At 41.3% G+C, this 21754-nt stretch overlaps 1 protein-coding gene across 1 annotated transcript in view; it reads right to left on the bottom strand.

The window, feature by feature from the left end:
• The window catches only part of LOC142106604 (vomeronasal type-2 receptor 26-like), a 51449-nt gene extending 29971 nt beyond the window's left edge, over positions 1-21478 (bottom strand). The window contains exons 1-3 of the mRNA XM_075189607.1: positions 21383-21478; positions 21006-21143; positions 20602-20688 (exon numbers count right to left, since the gene is read on the bottom strand). Coding sequence (XP_075045708.1) covers positions 20602-20688; positions 21006-21143; positions 21383-21478 — 321 coding nt within the window. The remainder of the gene's footprint in view (positions 1-20601; positions 20689-21005; positions 21144-21382) is intronic.
• Positions 21479-21754: the final 276 nt, after the last annotated feature.

Genomic DNA, 21754 nt, shown 5'->3' with positions numbered 1-21754 from the left:
CTACAGTATATAGAGCAATATTTGATATTATGATAACTGTGTCACAAAAGACAGATTTCCCATGGTAACACAATATGGTAAGGTAAAAGATTAGGAGTTTTAAAAAAAAATAAAAAAAAATACAACCTTTTTGTTATTAACATTTATTCAAATGCAAAAAGCATACAACAAGTGCAATGAATAACAATGATTACCTCTTTCTAATGACACCTGTGAAGTGGTGGGATATATCAGGAAGCAAGTAAATAGTCAGTTCTTGAAGTTGGTGTGTTGGAAGCAGGACAAATGGGTAAGCGTAAGGATCTGAGCGACTTCTACAAGGGCCAAATTGTGAATGCTAGATGACTCGGTCAGAACATCTCCAAAACGGCAGATCTTGTGGGGTGTTCCTGGTATGCAATGGTTAGTACCAACCAAAAGTGGTCCAAGGAAGGACAACTGGTGAAACGTCGATGAGGTAATGACGTCCAAGGCTCATTGATGCATGTGGGGAGAGAAGGCTCACCCATCTGGTCCAATCCCACAGAAGAGCTACTGTAGCAGGAATTTCTGAAAAACACACAGTGCATTGCAGCTTGCTGCATATGGGGCTGCATAGCCATAGACTTGTCAGAGTGCCATACTGACCCCTGCCCACTGCTAAAAGTGCCTAAAATGGGCACGTGAGCACCAGAACTGGACCATGGAACAATGGAAGAGATGGCACCATGATGCACTATGGGAAGCAGACAAGCCGGTGGAGGCAGTGTGATGCTATGGGCAAAGTTCTGCTGGGAAACCTTGGGTACTGGCACACATGTGGATGTTATTTTGAAATCTACCACCTATCTAAACATTGTTGCAGACCAAGTACACCCCTTCATGGCAACTGCATTCCCTGAGGGCAGTGGTCTCTTTCAGGATAATACACCCTGCCTCACTGCAAAAATTGTTCAAGAATGGCTGGAGGAAAATTACAAAGAGTCAGATTTGACAAAGATGACAAAGATCCCCAGGTCTCAATCCGTTCGAGCATGTGTGGGATGTGCTAGAAAAACAAGTCCGAGACATGGAGGACCCACCTAGCAACTTACAGGACTTAAAGGATCTGTTGCTAACGTTTTGGTGACAGATACCATAGGAATCCATCAAAGGTCTTGTGGAGTCCATGCTTCAATGGGTCAGAACTATGTTAGAGGCACGAAGGGACCTACACAATATTAGGCAGGTTGTTTTAATGTACCGGCCGATTCATGTATATCTGAAGGAACTGTCTCAAACAACCAAATAACAGTATATTTAAAACAAAAATGTTTAATCAGCTTAAGAATAAAGCATTAGAACAATCTTTTGTCACCGAGAATACCTCAGCATGTCATTTAAGTTATGGCTTTGTGTTTCATCCTGTGTTGAGCATTAGAAATGTTAGAATAATATAAATACTAGACCAAAATTAGATTGATAGAAGCAAAATGGAGGCCACAATTTCAATTGGGGAACATTCCTACTTCTTTTAAAACAACAAAATAAAACATTATGTATGTGTGTGTACTAGCTGATCCTATCCCTTAATGCCCAGGTTCCCTTCAAGTGCAGCATATTCATTACTGTACTTAATTCATGTCCTCTAGTTGATAATCAACAAATATCAAAATATTTATTTTTATTCTCCCTTATGGTTTTAAATCATCAGTTTCTCTACAGGGTTGATTTGCAAAGTGCTGCAACAATATTGCAATAATTCAAACCTCAATAGTCTTGGCTACCTGTTGGTTTCTATTGTGACCAGTGTTTCTACTTTCAAGTGGCAGAATTTCTGGTTTTGACCTGTTTTTTTCCTGGAAAACCAACAGGCTAAAAACAGGAAAAATTGGGAACAATAAAATATGTCAATGGATACACATCGGGACACCAGGAAAACAGGGAGAGAATCTGTAAATGGAAACACTGATTGTGACAAATAAGGGATAGAGAGTGATGCAAGAACTCCAATTCTATAAGCAGAACGTTTAGAAACTACAACATATGCTATTTTATCCACTAAAAGGCAGCAGAAAAGTTCATAGCAATAGTTGCCTTTAAGACCTTTTCCATGTTTACCAAGCTTGGTGGTATTTTGGAGTTTAAAGGAAACTGTAAACTATTTTTTTGAATAAGAATTATAGTTCATAATTATTGCTTATGAATGTGATTAACTTTCTACTTTGTTACTTTCCTTAAAGTTTTATGTGGATATAATAATGTATGTATGTTGTGCCTAGAGAACGCGTTGCTCTGTGATCCACAGAAGTGAAGAAACTTGCGGTTAACAGGAACGATGAAAAAATGAAAACATAAAACAGAAATATCAAGAAAATGAATTCAAAGTAAAGTCCATACTTCTATATTACATGTTCTCAAAAGCATCTGCCTCTTTATCCTTAAATGATATATCCACTTTATAAATATTAGAATAAATGTATTAATAACACTATTGAATACTGATAATACTTTCAATTGTCCTTACATTAAATCATAAATCTCATGTGTTCTATTATGAATGCTTTCATATGCATCTCTTAATTAGAATTATATGTTGGATATAGCATATGTTATTTAATAACTCTGCAAAATAATATGCCCAGTGGAGAACTGGTTAGGGGGGAGCAAAACTCTGGAAATGGTACTGCAGAATCTTCCCACTTGAGAACATCATTTATTTATCTGAAAAATTACAAATATATCAACTCATATTGACCCAATCGGCATACTCTCAAGTCTGACCCTCATGCCTATGATGTTAGCAAATCTGCTGTGTGCCTTCTTTTCTGGACCAATTACGCCAAGCGATCAGCCACACCTGTCACGTCAATGCTTTGTAAAGTGAATTCATTCTGCTGATCATATTCGCTGCAATAAAAAATTAAGCCTCACATTTCTCTCAGTTCCAGCACCCAGGTGTGCAATTAAGAGCTGCCTGTGGGGCACATATCCTCCTCCTCATTTGCCATCTAAATATGTACAATCAATTTCATGATGAAAAATCTGCAATATCTCAAATACAAATCATATATTATTTTAGGTACATAAATAAGTCAGCAATGTAGTCTCAGAACATTTTAAAGGTAATATGCTACAAATTAAGAGCTGCAAAAGAGCAGAGCATGGATTTTCATGCTCACAGGTCCTTTAAACTGCCAGGGAAGCATATAACAGTTCACATTTCTATCTCCGTTCAGAAAGCACTACAAAGCTGACAACATGCCTTGAGAATATATCTGCTGACCTGCACTTTATGTTAATGTTTGCTGTACAAGCAAATATGTGCAAAGTACATATCATTTTGTGTGCAAGGAACATCTGTAATATATATTTCATAGTAAATTATTTACTTTAAGATTCTGGCAATTTAAAATATAGTTCTGGAATGTTTAATAAGTTGCAGTTTTATTGTTCTTTTGTTCGTGTTATGTTTCAGTATGACAAAAACATGTTTATTTAAGGATATATAAAGCATTTAAAAACATACAACTATCATGTGTAAATAGATGCTTACCCAAGACATGACTGGGGTATGGGTGGTTTAGTAAAGGTGTATTTTCGTTGAAGAGTAAAACTGTACAATGTCACAACTGCTCCCAGGATAACATCACCATCTCGAAAGTAGCTGTCCAAGGCAGTATTGCTCAAAACGCAGCTGGCACTGGAGTTAAATTTAGTGTAATTTGTGGCGTCAGAAAAATGCAGAAAATGTGATAATATCAATAAAACAAGAGTCTGTTGATACAAACTCATCATGTGATAAAGTGGTATAAGATCTGATGAAGTTCAGTATGGTGTCAAAAATAATTGAATAAATGTTACATTTAGAAACAATGGTATCTATATATACATTTCTCAACAGTCCCTGATAAGGCAATAATTCATTTACAAGTGCCAAAATATATTTTTAGCTTTCAAAATAAGTAACAACTTCTGTAGTTTTAAGAAATTCCAAAATAATTTTGCCACTTATTTAATCAGAAATAATGTTTTTTCTGGAATTATATCCAATTCACCCAATGAATCTATCAAGTTTTCAATAACTCTAGCTTGCCTATACCATTTTACAACATAAAATATTTGCAATTAGGTCAAACCCAAAAGACCCAGCCTGTGACTGAGGCATATATATATAGATATATTTCTATATTTATTTATATATCTACATATAGTTTGTTAAGTCTCTATAGACCTCTAAAACATAAATTAATAGTTTGAAAGAAATAATAATGGGTTAGTCTAATCAACCTGGTTATTCTCTAAAGGAAGTGCGGAGAGCAAACATCTTATTAAGAAAAACATAGGCTTGTTGACAGTAACAGCTGGTGCTCAGTATAAAGACATGCACACTCTCTTTTAATATTTCCATCATTTTCACTGAATGGCAATTAAGGCAACAATGTGTAAAAAATTATCACATTTTAAATGTCCAGAAATAACCTATTTGTATATGCAATCACAATTTTCATAGCGTGTCAAAATGAAAGAAAGGGACATTACTTTAAACAGGGAATTGCATTGAAATACTCCTCTCAGTGATTTTACATAAATCGAGGAAATGTTTTACTATTATTATTTATTTAAGGACACGTAAGAAGGGAAAGTAGGGATTGACAAGTTAATTTCTGTAATATCTTGACCGTTCATGGCTAAGTACAAAACGTGGTATACCTTAAAAGTTTCACAACCCTTTATAAATATTTTAAATACACTATAAAGTTGGATCTTTAACACCTTATAATTCCTGGCAGAGTTCTCTTAATGAAGTTCAACATTTTGTAGGGAAAAAAACTAGCAACCAGTTCATATAAAGAAGGTAATGTATTTTCCTGCCAAATAACCTGTCTTTAGGAAGTTGTAGAATTTAAAAATAAAATATATATGGAGGTCGAGTAATGCACCCCTTTTTTACCCATGCTTAACTTTCCTTAGTTCAACATCATAATTCTAATTCACCCTACCTACCAAACATGGCAGATGCTTAGTGGTGGCCATTTGCCGGTATTTGCGCAACTGAACTTGGAGGCGCAGAGTCTAACCTGCCTTTGGAATCCCTGTAGGGAGGTTAGGTCTTAGCTGCAAGGGACTGGCAGGTCGAGGTTCTCCAAGACAGTCACCAGCGAATCGGAGGTGAACAAAGTATAGCCATGACCAACAAAGTATAGCCAGATGGCCCATGACCAACACCAGCTGGGCAGAGGAGTACAGATTCGGAAATTCAAAAGGGTGGCCAGATGAGCCAAAGATCTATACCAAGAGATACCATGCTTAACTTTCCTTAGTTCAACATCATAATTCTAATTCACCCTACCTACCAAACATGGCAGATGCTTAGTGGTGGCCATTTGCCGGTATTTGCGCAACTGAACTTGGAGGCGCAGAGTCTAACCTGCCTTTGGAATCCCTGTAGGGAGGTTAGGTCTTAGCTGCAAGGGACTGGCAGGTCGCGGTTCTCCAAGACAGTCACCAGCGAATCGGAGGTGAACAAAGTATAGCCAGATGGCCCATGACCAACACCAGCTGGGCAGAGGAGTACAGATTCGGAAATTCAAAAGGGTGGCCAGATGAGCCAAAGATCTATACCAAGAGATAGCATGGTAGCAAAATCAGAGTCCAGAGAGGGAGAGGTCAAAGTTCAGGCTGGGTCAGAACCAAATAGTATAGTCAGGACAGCTGGAGTTGAGAAGCGCTGGAGTAGGAGGATGACCTGATACTCTGACACCCTAATAGTGCCAGAGCCTGCTTTAAATAGAGACAGGGCAGCCCTGATTGGGTCTACTCCAGCTGTCAGTGACGTAACTGACTGCCAACAGCTGAGTGGAGCGTCCCCGTCACCTGGTAGCGCTGAGCAGTGCCGTCCAGGAGGGGCTGCATCCTATTGCTAAGCAACAGAAGAGACAGGCAGCCGTCTCCGAGCACGAAGAGAACTGCAGGGAAGGCGCCTGACATTTATTAACCTACAAATGGTGGCACTCAAATTATTATTATTATATTTAAACAGGAAATACTACGTTTATTATATTTAAACAGGGGTACAGCATATTTATTAATTTATAAGATAGCCACTAAAATTATTATTCTATTTAAACAGCGGGCACAAGATTTATTTTATTAGTAATAGAGGCACAAGTTGTAAATTACGCTGCTACCCACCAGCCAGGGATACCAGGAACAGACCAGTGCTACTCAGCATTGGGCCCGGTGCCTCTAGGTGCAGGAGCCCGATAGCTTTTTCGGGGATCGCACAAGAAGACTGGACCTGATGCTGAGTAGCACTGGGCTTGTAGAGAATGTAAGGGTTGTTTCGCTATTATTTATTTACTTTTTACCATTCTGATAGGCAAGTTAAACCCAGCTGCACAAATTAAAGGGATAAAAAGATAAAGCCTTATTAGGAACAGACAATTCAGAAAAAAAAGAGGAATTGAAGGTTTATTTACTACTAAGCTCATTTCTGGACTCTGGGATGATTCTGGCACCCTTCATCCCAGGTATAGTGCCATAGTAGACCCAGTACTTTTTTATTCAACAGTCTAGTAACATCTCCAACTTCTCTTCTATTATGGTCACTAGTATGAAGTTATATCTTAGATAAAGAAAGATGCTTGAAAGTGCTTAGAAGCATATGTCTGTTAGAAAATCAGGTAATCAAAGTTCTCAAATTTTCCCCAAACTCAAATGTAGAACTCTGCATTTTTAAACTATATTAATGCAATTTTTAATGTGATACCCAATGTGATAACAATATGTTCTTTCCCACATGCAAAAATTAGTATTCACATCCCTAAAACAAAAGGATACATTTTTTTTGCAGGTGTTCAAACAAGTCTGGGAATACAGTCATATTGCATTAGTGTTTTTTTCCACATACAAAGATGCAGTAAACAAGATCCACAATCTCTATCAAAGACTTGGCATGGAGGAATTTTTAGTTCTAGAATTGCTAAATTGACAATTTCAAAATAATATACCTAGAGAGATGATCTCAAAAATCCCATGGGGAAGCATCATTTAGACTCAGATTGAGACATTATTTCAGAAAGAATGCAGATGGAAATATTTGCTGAGGAATATTATACCATGGGACCTTAGTGGTGAGTTACTTTTACATGATTTTTGGGGTAAAATGTCACCTTAAAAATACAATATAATGCAATGACAAATAATAGATTTTTAAGCACATATATAATTGAACTATTATGATTCTTATGTATGTTATAAGTATAGTTTATTTTGATATCAACATATGATTTCTAGAGGTGACAGGATGGGATCCATAACTATGCTACGTATACGTTTGACACGCTCTTCTTATGCCCTCCAGATTGATATACCATAATGAATAAGGTTATTTAAACATTATTATAATTATTTTTATTGTTATTATTATTATTATAGTTAGAAAGGAATTGAAAGAAGATAATGGTAGCAATAGTCTACAAAGTCCCAGGAGGCAAACAAGAGACAGCATTTTCATTTTAGGAGCAGATTCTTTGGCACGTTCCTGCAGACCCTTTTCACATTCTACCTGTCAAAGGCCACAGTAACCTAGGTGGGGCAGGATGAGGAGTTTATTGCGCTCCCTATGTCTACTGTACAAAATACTAATGTTTCCACTTTAGCAGAGTGTCTTATGAGAAAACCTGTACCTTAGAAGAGATCAGGTTCCAAACAGTAAAACTGACAGGAGGAACTTTTGTTTAGTATCAGCAATGCTCAGGTCAGAGCATCAACAGGCCAAGAAAAGCCAGAAAACCACATCAAGATAAACCCCCATAAATTTTCCTAGGGAGTCTCTAAGTATGTAATACATTAAACAGTTCTCATGGCACCCCCAGTATATCAGATAATAGAATCCTTTTTCCAGTCATCCATTTTTCTGATATGCATTGGAGTATAAAATATAAGTTTGAAAAAGCACCTGCTCCCTTTTGGTACATTAATATCTTTTATTTATAAGGCTCCACAAGGGTCTGCAGTGCTGTACAGAGAGCATGCAGCAAAATAGAACTTTACATTACAAGACAATGGAATATAGACAAAACAGAACAATACGCGGAACAGCTATGAATAACTAAACAAGAAGCAATGACGTGCAAGGGGGTAAAGCATCTCACTATAACTTGAGAGATGCAGGAGAAGTTGGGGACAGGATATGGAGAAAGCAGCACAGGCTGAGTGAGCGCTCAGGAGCATGGGGGAAACAAACTTAATCAGAGTCACTTATTGAGGTAAAGAGACCAGGCAGGCATGCAGACCAAAGGCTGAGAGCCCAGGGAAGAAGTGCAGACACAGGTGTGATAGTGGCAAAGGAGAAGAAAGGGGATAATATGATGGAAGAGGGTCCTGCCTGTGAGAGCTCAAAATCTAGATGGAAGGGGAAGGCAAATGGGTGACACAGAAGGTGTGAGACAGTGTGAAAGGGAGACAGTAGGGAGGGAATACGAGGAGAGCTTTGATGAAGAAACGGATTTTGAGAGCCCATTTAAATCATTGGAAGGCAGTGGAAATCCTAACTGGGAGAGAGAGTTCCAGAGGTGAGAATCAGAACGGGAGATATGTCGGAAGTGGGATTGAGACGAGGTATGACTTAGGAGAGGCAGCAGTTCTTGGAAGAGCAGAGAGGGCAGTAGGGAGGGAGGGAGAAGGGGTTAGAGATGTAGGGTACACAGGATTGGGTGAGAGCTTTATAGTTGAGTATTAGGAGTTTGAGAACTGCATTCTGCAGGGTAAAGTGAGCCAGTGTAGTGCCTGGCATAAAGAGGAGACAGATACAGAGTGAAGGGGAAAAAAATGAGAAAGCATTGACATTGGCACTCAAGAGTTGCCTACTTCTCTTGACGCTCTAATCTCTCTTTGTCACCAAGTGGATACCCATTTCAGAGAGAGAGCCTCCGAGAAGGACACCACTTAACGTTCTGTAATTAAACTGGCTCCCCAGTTCCGGCAATCCAGTCGTCCTGAAGAACCTATGAAACTTGGCCATTCCATATTGTCGTCTGATGAGAGACAGAGAAGAATATCCAATAACCTCTGCATCTATTGTGGTGAGTCTGAACACCACTTAGTCTCTTACCCTAAATGCCAAGGAAATGCCAGGCCCTAACCTGCTCGTTAGAAGTCAGGCTAGGGTCCTCAAAACCCTCTCCAAATTCTCTTTAGGCTTCTGCATGCTCCATCCCAATTACTATCCATGGGCCTTCCGCCCTGTTTGACTCTTATGCTCTTTTGGATTCTGGAGCAGCAAGGAATTTCCTTTCCGCCACACTAGGTAAACAACTTTTACTACCTACTGAACTTCTACCTCGACCCATTACTATTACAGCTATTGACGGCAATCGTATTGCCAACGGGACTATTCTCCACCAGACCAAACCTATTACTCTCCAAGTAGGTGCTCTGCATTGTGAGAAGATCTGTCTCCTTATTCTCTCCTAGGTTAGTAGTCCAATTATTCTGGGCCTCCCCTGGCTCCAATGGCACTCTCCTCATATCGATTGGACTTCCTCTCATATCTTGGCTTTGGACTCCTCCTGCCATTCTCGCTGTCTTATCCACGTTAAACCCTTACTAGGCACATCAACTAATCCTGCTGATTCTGGGACACTCCTGCCTCCTCATCTCCCACCTTTTTCCGATGTCTTCGATAAAGCAGGCTCTGAGACTTTGCCTCCTCATCATGTCTGGGATTGCCCTATCGATCTCCAACTGGGTAAAACACCTCACAGTGATCGGGTGTACCCACTAGCTATACCAGAGACCCAAGCAATAGCAGACTACGTCAAGGAGAATCTCCAGCGCGGCTTTATTTGCCCCTCTACTTCACCAGTTGGTGCAGGATTCTTCTTCGTAAAAAAGAAGGATGTGTCTCTACATTCGTGTATTGATTATAAAGACTTGAATTCCATCACAGTCAAGAATCGGTATCCTATTCCACTCGTGACTAAACTTTTCGACCGCATAAAAGGTGCGCAGATTTTTACCAAGTTAGATCTCCGAGGGGCCTACACTTTGATCCGCATTTGTGAAGAGGATGAATGGAAGACCGCTTTCAACACCTGAGATGGCCACTATGAATACCTGGTGATGCCTTTCGGGTTGTGTAATGCCCCAGCAGTATTTCAGAGCTTCGTCAACAAGATCTTCAGAGATTTGATTTATTCTTGTGTCGTTGTATACCTGGACGATATTCTGATTTTTTTTCCATGGCCTCAAAGCAATTGAGTGGTTTCTGGGATTTGCCAACTATTACTATCAATTTATACAAGGATATTCTACCCTGGTGGCCCCTATCGTGGCACTTACTTGGAAGGGAGCAGAGACCAAAACTTGGCCTCCTGAATCTATTGAAGCCTTTAAAATTCTTAAAGAATCTTTCTCTCCAGCCCCTATCCTCAGACTGCCTAATCTCTCTCTACCTTTCCTTGTAGAAGTTGATGCCTCTACTGTGGGTGTAGGAGCGGTACTCTCAGTGTTTCCCATCGGAGAAGAAGTCCCATCCCTGTGCCTTCTTCTCTCGAAAATTTTTACCAGCGGAGAAAAATAACACTATGGGAAATAAAGAGCTCTTGGCCATGAAATTAGCGCTGTCAGAGTGGAGGTACCTTTTGGAAGGATCACAGTTTCCTGTTAACATTATCACTGATCACAAGAATCTGCTTTACCTCCGAACAGCCCAGTGTTTAAATCCTCGGCAGGCACGCTGGTCCTTCTATTTTTCCAGCTACAACCTGGCTCTCAAAATAAGAAGGCTGACACCATCTCTTGGGCTTTCCCCCATGAACTATAACCAGCCGAGCCCCTGTCTCATCCTAACCTGGATCCCAACTGTCTGATGGCTACATCTGTATCCTCTTCCCCCATGCCACCGCCTGGGAAAACCTTTGTGCCTCAAGTTCTCCGGAGGAAGTTACTTCAATGGTACCATGCTGGAATCCGGAGAACCACTGAGCTCATCTCCAGAAGTTAATGGTGGCCCACTCTTCGCACTGATACCAAGCAGTTTGTGTCAGCACCTCGAGTAAAGCCAGCTGGTTCACTAGTTCCACTGCCTCTTCCAACCAAACCATGGCTATTCATCTCCCTGGATTTTATCACGGATCTCCCTTCAAGAAAAGGTTATAACACTGTTTGGGTGGTTGTTGACTGTTTTTCAAAAATGGCTCATTTTGAACCCCTTCGGGGCCTACACTCGGCCGCTCAACTTGCCCAATTGTTCGTGAAGGAGATTTTTCGGCTACACAGGTTTCCCTTGGAGATTGTTTCAGACCGAGGGGTTCAATTTACATCCAGATTCTGGAGATCCCTGTGCAAACTTCTCAATATCCCACTCAACTTTTCATCAGCCTATCACCCACAATCTAATGGGCAAACAGAGAGGGTAAATCAAGAACTGGTGACATTTATTCAAATTTATTCTTCTGCCTCTCAAGCCAACTGGTCTGATCTCCTGCCCTTGGTGGAATTTGAACACAATAACCTGTACCATGAATCTACCTCATCCACACCATTTTTTACTACTTGTGGGCAACACCCAAACCTCACTTGAAACCTCCAACCTCAATTGAAAGTCGGCGATAAAGTGTGGTTGGCCACAAAGAATATCCGACTCAGAGTACCATGCATGAAATTTGCACCCCGATTCATCGGTCCATTCAAAATTCTCCGGGTCATCAATCCCTGTTCAGTGAAGTTGAAATTGCCTGCTTCTCTCCGGATCTCCAACACCTTTCATCTGTCCTTACTTAAACCTCTCATCATTAATCAAATCTCATCTATCAGGATACCTCCTGCACCTCTCCCTGCTATGCATGATGAGGAATTCAAAATAAATCAGATTCTGGTTAGTAAGATTTCTCGGGGCAAGCTTAAATATCTCGTGGATTGGAAAGGCTATGGTCCTGAAGAACGCACATGGATTGATTCTTCTAGCGTCCATGCTCTTGTCTTGGTGAAGAAGTTCCATTCTGCAAATCCTAAAAATCCAACGCTTACGTGTCCAGTGTCCACCTGTAAAAGGGGTGGGTACTGTCACACATTGCACCAGCTAAACCTGCATTATGGGCACTGTTCTCACCTGTTTTCCTCTTCCTGCATTCACTTTCTGGTCTGAACTGAGCATGCACACACCTGGTTTGCTCGATACTTCCTGCATCCTCTTTATTGGCTAATTGCCTGCCAGCTCTGTCTATTTAAAGCACCTGCTTCTCTACCAAGTTGCCAGATCTTCAGGTCTACTCTCCTGTTCAGATGTCCTGTTCCTTGGCTCCTGTTTGCTACCTGTTCTCTGAAGTTTCAGCACATCTATGTGCAGATCATCACAGCCTATGTGTCTACTCCACTATCCTGTGGTAACGCTCTGCAGATTATTGCTACCTGTTCTCTGAGTCTCTAGCACATCTATACGCAGATCATCACAGCCTCTGTGTCTACTCCACTATCCTGTGGTAACGCTCTGCAGATTATTGCTACCTGTTCTCTGAGTCTCTAGCACATCTATACGCAAATCATCACAGCCTCTGTGTCCACTCCACTATCCTGTGGTAACGCTCTGCAGATTATTGCTACCTGTTCTCTGAGTCTCTAGCACATTTATACGCAGATCATCACAGCCTCTGTGTCTACTCCACTGTCCTGTGGTAATGTTCTGCAGATTATTGCTACCTGTTCTCTGAGTATCCAGCACATCTATCCGCAGATCATCACAGCCTCTGTGTCTACTCCACTATCCTGTGGTAACGCTCTACCGTTGCCCTGGGAAACTGAATCTTAGTCTCTCAGTCATTGAGCTACTTCTCATCCGTGGTATCTTCAGTTATTATCTTGGTTCTCACTACAGCCTCGCTCATCAGCCCCTAAGAGGGCCGCGACCTGTGGTCTAGGAGCAGCTACCTCCAAACTCCCTTGCGGAAGTCCCTGGCGAACACCTCCCTCACCGTTAGACTCCTCGCCTATAGGGTAGTAATATCATGTGAGCCGGCTGTACGGGCAGTCCTCTGACCCTAACTCAGTGACAGGAAGGGCCAGATCCTGGAGATTTTTCAAAGCTGAAAGTGTCATAATTTGTAGAGGGATTAAATGTGGGGAGTGACAGAAAGGGATGAGCTAAGGATAAGTCCAAGGCATTGGATCTGACAGAGGAAATGGTAATGTTATCAACAGATAGAGGAATGAGAGGAGGTGAGGGGATTCAGAAGGATGGGAGCACAATGAGTTTAGTCTTAGAAATAAAAGGTGTAAGGAAGAACTGAGAGATCCAAGAGGAGATGGCATAGAGACAGCTGGAGAAGTAAGATAGGGAGTGACTTCAGGGAAGGAGGGTTCAATTTATAAGTTATCAGCATAGATTTGCTATTGGATGCCAGAAGAGCTGATGAGATCACCAAAGGAAGAAGTTCATAGGAGAAGGGGCCAAGAACAGAGCATTGGGGGACACTGACAGGTAGCGGAAGCTGGAGGTGGAAAGTCAAAAATAGAGAGAGAAGGAGCAGTTGATAAGGTAGGAGAACACCCAGGAGAGTTCAATGTCGTATAGATAAATGAAGTGAAACATTTGTAGGAGGAGAAGGTGTTCCACAGTGTCAAAGGCAATGGAGATGTCCAGAAGGATGAGTAAAGAGAACTGGCCCTTAATTTTGACAGCAAGAAGGTCATTGTTCGACTTTGGTAAGGGTCGTTTTTGTAGAGTAGAGGAGGTGAAAGTCCTATTGAAGGGAGTTAAGTAGGGAGTGGGAGGAGAGAAATGTGGTGATGTGGTTATAGACAATCCGCTCAAGGAGTTTGGAGGTTAAAGAGAGAAGAGGGATAGGGCAGTAGTTAGAGAGAGATTTGGGGTATATGGTGGGTCTTTTAAGGATTGCTGAAATGAGGGCATGATTGAACAATGAGAAGAATTGCCTGATGTGAGGGATAGGTTGATGAGGTTGAAAAGGTGGCAGATTTCATCCCCAGAGACTGGGGAGAATGAAGACAGGGTGGGTAGATTGGAGGGGGGGTCTGGTGAGGATGGGCTGGTGTGGGGTGAGAGGAGCCTGCTGGGAGACAATGTCCTGATGGGTAGATTTTATCAGAGATTGACTTAATAGGTCTGTTATTAAAGATATGAGCCAATGATAATTAGTACATGTCCATAATCCTTCCTTGTTTTGTTCACAAAAAAAGCATGTAAAGAAAAATTTTATGTTGAGTAAATTCATATTCTATGATATCACATCTTTCCTATTTATTGTGGGAGGGATCTACTTTTTGCAGAAAACAAAGTCACTGTAAATACATGATAATCCCTCTAAAGAAATAATGAATAGATAAACAGGATAAGGTAGACCCATATGTTTACCATCTAAACCCAATTTGCAGTGACTCTTCCTCCCCCTAACCTTGGATTTGCAATTTGAGCCCTTAAAGAGTGCTGGTCCTTCTACTGCCATTTTGGAGGCATCTGGGGTACTTTCTCATGTTATCTCTCAGTGGGCCCTGGGTGTCAGGGCATTCTGGCACTTGTGATTCTCTATGTGCCAGCATGCCCTAGCAGCAATGGGTATGCTGGTGCTTGTAGCTCAACAAGCATCAGCATGCCCAGTCTGTTAATTGCAGCCCAAGCTGGCTGAGACTTGTAGTTCCACAAACTAAAATAGTGTTATTTAAAATGTTTCTCCTTCTTTTACCACTTTATAACCCCACACCCATGGATGTGGAAAGAGCACGGGGCTGGGTATTCCTAGAGGGGGAACCCGTGCAATTTGTTTTTGCGTCCCTAGGGATTTCAGCCCTATGTTGAACAGCCTGGGGCTGGTTGGCATCATGGCAGGGGGAACCCCTGCTTCAGTTTCCCCTGCTATATCCCCCTCCCCTCCAATTTTGCGACTGCCAACACTAGGCTGCACAAGGGTTAATATTGCTAGGATGGGAGGGCCCACACATTTTTTTAAAAAAAATCTTACTTTTAACAGAAACTTAGACTGGCCCCAGAGCTGGTGCAAGAGAAAAACCAGTTACTCTGATGGCCGTAGAGCGGCTGTGTGCGCTCGAGTTTGGCACACCCCTACTGTAAAATTACTTCAGCAACATGCCCCTTCTCCGCCCAGTTCACCCCCTGATGTAGTAGGCTGTAGTATGTGTCGCTTTGGCTCGCCAGCACATGGAACAGGCCTGCATTTACTGCCGTATCTGCAGTTTCTGGATATGTGCAGAGTGATTGTGCGTTCAATACGCTCAAAATCGGTAGATATGTGCCTTGATGAATCAGAACCAAAGTGTGTAGAAAATGTTGCAAAAAAGGCCATATTGAAAGGGCGTGCAGGTTGAGGAAAACACAAGTGTCAAAAGACCCTGGGAGAAAATACACAACACCCCAGGTGCATCAGGTAGCAGACTCTACTGATAGTAATGGGAAAGAAAACAGTCTAAGTTGCCTGGAGGGGCAAACCATAATGGAAAAAGAGCTCCAGTTGATCTGGGTCAGTATGGAAGTGACGGGAATTAAATTGCAAATGGCATTAGATGTCATGGATAAGTGCAAGTGATTACAAACGCCTGTTTGCAAAGATTACATTAAAGAAAACACCAGTAATGTTCTGCACACATACTGGCGAACCAGTATCCCCGCTAGGAAAAATAAAAGAGCTTGTGAAATACAAAGGCAATACACATAAACTGTATTTATACTTACTTCCACAGGGTGGACCGGCACTATTGGGCTACAAAGGGATAAGTAAAATTCAACTTGATTAGCAGTTCATTCACATGTTTAAGCCTACCACATCTAATGTGCCAATAATGACGCAGCTACTAAAGGAATTTCGAAATTACTAGATGACACACAAACCATTTTCGAAAAAGGGATAGTATAGGGTTGGATTCAAATGGCGTTCCAAAAATTTCATAAAGCCTGTATGTACCATAGGCTATTCCGAACAGGGTGAAGGAGGAATTACGGAAACTGGAAGATTCTGGTATACTCTTCCCTGTAGAACGGAGTGAATGGGATAGACTTATAGTTCCCATGGTAAAGAAGGACAAAGTGGGAAGTATCCACGTCTGCAGAGATTTCAAAACATCAATAAATTCAGTCCTACGCTGTACAGTATCCTTTCTCTAAAAGGGAGGACACATTTGCTGCTCTCTCAGGGGGAGACTGTTTCTTTAATTTTGACCTAGTTCAAGCGTAAATAGAAATACCAAGAAATACCTGGCTATCAATACACACAAAGGCTTACTTCAATATAACCATCTTGTGTTTGGAATAGCTTCTGCCCCAGCGCTATGGTAGAGAGCAATGGAGCAAGTCCTACAAGGAATACCAGGTACATAATGCTACCTGAATAACATAATAGTGACAGGCAAAGATGATAAAAACCATCTAAACAATTTGGAAAGAGTATTGGCCCCACTACAAGAATACGGACTCAGAATAAAGACAAATGTGAATTTTTCCAAGAAAGGCTATCCTATTGTGAGCATGTAATCGATAGAGAGGCCAGCCCCAGTCTGTGTCACCTCTGAGATCTACTTGGGCCTAGTGAATTATTTCCACAAGTTCTTGCTGGATATCTCCATAGTGCTATACCCACCAAATGGCCTACTACAGAAAAACGCACATTGTAAGTGGGCAAAAGACTGTGAAAAAGCATACTTACAAACAAAATGACTGATTACATCTGATAGAGTACTCACCTATTTTAATTCAAAACTGTCCATCAGACTGGCATGTGATACCTCACCATATGGCACTGGAGCAGTGTCACATGAAATGACAGATGGAAGCAAGAAACCAATAGCATTTACTCCAAGGTCCTTGACAGTAGTAGAAAGAAATTGTGATCAAATTGATTGAGATGCCTTAAGTCTAGTATGTGGAGTAAAGAAATGTCATCAATATTTGTATGGACAAAAGTTCATGTTGGAAACTGATCATCAACCATTTGTATCAAAGTTCAGCCCTGAAAAGGGAATTCCAGCCATGTCTGCTTCTTTCCTTCTACAATGGTCATTGTTCCTGGGTGTACATACATATGACATTGAGTTTAAATTAATGAAACTGCATGGCAACGCTGATGTTTGTCACATTTCCCCTGTGAGTTGAACAATGGCAAAAACCCACTGGAAGTGTATCATAACATGTTGGTAGAACAGCTACCTATTACAAATGGCATGATCAATCGTGAAACGAGGAAGGACCCTGTACTGTCTAAGGTGATGGATTTGACTCTCAAAGGATGGCCTAAACATGGCAATGCTCAATATTATGGATTCTCGGCCAGGAGATATCAAATTTCAGTCTGCCAAAGAACATTAATGTGTGGGTCCAGAGTGGTGATACCCTCAAAACTGCGGAACAGAGTTCTGGAAAATTTGCATAAGGGACACTTGGGCATCATGAAAATGAAGAGTCTTGCTAGAAGCTAAGTGTGGTGGCCAGGAATTGATGGCCAAATTGAAACATTGACAAAAGAATGTGAAGAATGATAGAGGCTTAAAAATTCACCGCTCATAGCCCTGTTACATCCATGGGAATGGCCATCATCCCCATGGTAGTGTGTTGAGATTTCTGGTCAATTCATTGATTCTATGTTTCTTATTGCAGTGGATGCTCATTCAAAAAGGCTGGAGGTAATAAAGATGAGAAAACAATTGCTGTTCTGAGATGGTCTACCTGAACAAGTTTGTAGTGACAATGAGCTACAATTAGTGACAGCAGAATACCAAAAGTTCATGAAGGAAAACGGCATTAAACATTTCACGTCAGTTCCACACCGTCCAGCCACCAACGGCTTGGCTGAGAGATTCGTAAAAACTTTCAAAAAAATTATCAAATCCACGAACCTGGTACGTGTGCCATTACAACACAAAATTGAAATCTTCCTGTTTATATACTGTAGAACTGAGCATTCCATCACTGGTCAGCCACCTGCTGTGCTCTTTATGCTAAGGAATTTTCGGCCTAAATGACACTTGATAAAACCAGAGGTGAGACGAAAGTTATATGACAAACAATTTCAAACTGTTTATCAGTAACATACTCGGAACTTCGACAATGTTCAAGAATTGCTTGTACATGATTACAGAGGAGACAAATGGGAATAGTCTTTTTCAAAACTGGTCCTCTGCTGTATGTGATTAAAGTGGGAGGGGAGTTGAGGCAATGCCACATTGACCAAATAATAGAGGCCAGAATCCAAACAGTCTGTAATTCAGCACCAGGACATAGCCAAGCAAATGATGTGGGGGTTTCTGGACATTATGGAGACTGTATACCCATCTGAGTTTGCTACAGAGACTGTTCCTGAGTCTGTTATGGAGCCTGAAGTTCCCTTATTGGCAACATCTGAACCTGAACCTCCTAGTGTGATTCTGTTTGAGCAGCTTGTTGCTCTGGGATTTAAACATCGTTACCCAGACAGAGTTCGTAATGCACCACAAAGGCTTGGTTTGCAGCCTTCTGGCTTAAGATATGCATTGCATTGTGATAGCATTTTCTAATCTGCATTTTTCTATGTTGGGAGAAGTGTGGTGTATGTAGCTCCTGTTACTGTGTGTGTATTCAGTGGAAGGTTACACCGGTTCTTATTTTGTGTTGTATTTAGTTGGTGTATGAATCTATCTTCTGTGTAATGTGTTTTCCTGCAATTCTATAGTAAAGAAGTGTGCAATATCTCTTGTGGCTTGGTCAGTAAGAAAGACTTTATTGAATTATAAGGCACAGACTTAACAGTTTCAGCTCCTTTCCAGTAGATTCAGCAGATTTTAGCAGCACTAACTGTCAACTTGTAAAGGTTTAAACCCACTCTGGCTGACTTTTATTAGCATCAAAACAATACTTGCCTACTCTCCCGCAATTTCCAGGAGGCTCCCGAATTTCGGGGAGTCCTCCTGGACTCCTGGATGAGTAGGCATCCTCCTGGGCCATTGTGGGGGTGGAGCTTAATGATGCAATCGCACCGTTAACCCACGGTTAACGGTGCACTTAGTCTATGTGAGGTCTCGCTTTAGCACTCTACCTATCCATTCAAAATACTTATCTTCACTGTAGCAGTGACTGGGACTTGTTTCCTGCTGGCAGAAGCAATTGAGCTTTTGGCTCTCTTTAAACATACACCAAAAAATTTGCAAATGATTCCAAAATATGATTCTGCAAACAACACATTTAGATCAAACTGAAGGATGAATTATGTTCAGGTGGACATTTAATGGCCAGACCCACCACCCCAATATGAATTGCATCCGTTCTGATGCCATGGAACCTGCTGTAAGCATTGTAAACAGCCAGTGACTGAGGGTAGGAAAATATGACCATTTAAAATGTAATAACTAACTTTGGACAGCTAGGAAGGGTTCAGACCCCCTGGAGATTTACTATAGATCTCTTAGAACAATTATATCCCCATGCCTGCACCGGTTGTGGCAGAAAAGGCAGATATTGTGACAAGGATTATAAGCAAGTGTCTTTTCCACAGTTGATGTAACAAATGTGTCTTTTTGCTATACCATTTATAGGAAGTTGATACTACAAATTTGCCTTTATGATGCATTTAATAGTTATAATGTCAGACAATTTTACTTCTGGCCACCAGAGGTCTCTGTTCTCTCTTCATATCCATATAGTACCTAAAACTTGTTATTGAACTAGCCTCAGAAGAATCCATCTAGGATTCTGGTTTCTGTTTGGGACTATAAATAGTCACTGACTGAAGCCTGTGCTTGAATATTTTTTTTGCTCAGAACCTGCTACTTGAATCTGTCCTTCTTGTTTATCTACTTGTGTATCAATCCAGCTTACTACTGAATTTTGACATAAACACTGGCCAGACTCAGTGGCGGATTCAGGGAGGGGCTTGCTGCTGGCAGCTGCATGCTATGTGCAGGTCTGTTCGGCAGAGACAGGCAGGGACAGTGTGCTGCCCGCCTGCTCTGATTGTGTTTAAAACACCATAGTCCCCCCCAGGGCCGCCATCAGGGGGGTACAGGGGGTACTGTTGTACCAGGCCCGGGCTCACCAGGGGGGCCGGTACAACAGCGCGACACAAACTTACTTGGGGGCCCGCTGTCTTGCAGTCCGCTGGTCTCAGCTATTCTGATGTCTTCCGTGACAGCCAGGCACCAGAATGCAATCCTTCCGCCCCGTGTAAAACTATTTTCTAGATCCGCCCCTGGCCAGACTAACTGCTATGTGTGCCAATCCAACTATCATCTGGAGACCCACTTGTGTGCCAACTCAAGTTTTACAGTCTTCGATTAAGTGGAAGGTGGCGTTTAGTCAGGATATCTAGATGCATGTCTGCCCAATTGGCTCAATTAGAAGCACTAGAGATGAAGCTGCAAAAATGGCTGCAATATTCAAGGTCTTTGTGACTCAGACACTAACTCATTGCCTTCATCCCGCTGAACAATCCTTAATGAGGGCCCAGTGTTTAAAGCAGAACAAGCAAAATATAGTCTCTTCCAATTAATGGCAGAACTTTTTGGTGTCTGTACGCAGTATTGGATAGGGATGATAGTCCACACAGCATTAAACTTAACCAAATTCTTAGTTTATTTGAGAACAGGAACAACAGCAGTGATGCAGGTACAACTGCAGCAGTTGTAACAGTTATAGAATGCAGTTACGGTCATGGGGTCATACAGCAGGCTCATAGGGTCATAGAGCAGCAGGATGCTGATGTCATTAATCACATCCCCCTGCTCCACTTGGCACTAGAGGACCAATAGAGAGAGTGTGAGAGAGGAGACAGCAAATGGAGTGTACTTCTCTTCAACACCCACCATCGCTAAGCGTTGTCTCCGGTTACATGTATAGAACTTAACACTTTGTCAAAAACATTTCTCAATAGAGTTTTACCTGTAACCAGAAAATATGAGACTAATAAACAGAACAAGCAAACAGTTAAACATATCAACATTAATCAATCAAGCATATTCCAGTCCTCATTCTAACGGGAACATATTCAGCAAGTGTGATGTCAGTCCCTTCGTTAATATATCAGCAGCATTATCCTCGCTATATAACTCACACCAATATAATTTTTCTCCACTAATTCACGTATGAAGTGATGTCTAATGGCAATGTGTTTGGACCGTTCATAGTGCTGTGTACTAGAAGAAAAATTAATTGCACCTTTGTTATCACGCTCAATGTTGATGGGTTCACTCTGACAAGGAAAATTAAGTTCACACAAAGTCTCTTATATCCATAAAACTTCTTTTGCAGTTTCTGTGAGTGTCATGTACTCCCACTCTGTACACCTGCCAAGACAAACAGATATCCTATCTAGAAACAATGGTCCCCCCCAACCGGCTTCACAAAAAGTCTTCAAAGTTGAATCCTTTGACTTTGCAGATGCCAAATTTAAGGAACTTGTACCATTCAGGTATTTTAAGATTCTTTTACTGCGATCCAGTGCTGCTTTCCAGGGTTCATTGCAAACTGGCTCACGTGGTTCACAGCATTTGTGATGTCAATCTGAGTCCCAATACTTGCATACATTAAGCTCCCTACAGCACTTTAATAAGGAACTTTCTTCATTTCCTCTATTCTCTCATCACTTGTTGGTGACATGGCTTTTATCATTTTTATGCATTTATCAATGGGAGTGCTCACTGGCTTTGCATAAGTTACTTGATACTTGGTAAGTATTGCCTAAATGTATGCCTAGTGATCAATTGCAAGAGTCCCAGCTTTTAGATTTTGCACGATCCATGTGCCTAACACATGCACAACCTAGATCTTGTAATGTGAATTTCTGTTTTAACAGATGCTTTA

This window comes from Mixophyes fleayi, chromosome 11, assembly GCF_038048845.1.
Source record: "Mixophyes fleayi isolate aMixFle1 chromosome 11, aMixFle1.hap1, whole genome shotgun sequence".
Taxonomy (NCBI): domain Eukaryota; kingdom Metazoa; phylum Chordata; class Amphibia; order Anura; family Limnodynastidae; genus Mixophyes; species Mixophyes fleayi.
The sequence above is the reverse complement of the archived record's forward strand: the minus strand, read 5'-3'. Positions and strand labels throughout refer to the sequence as shown.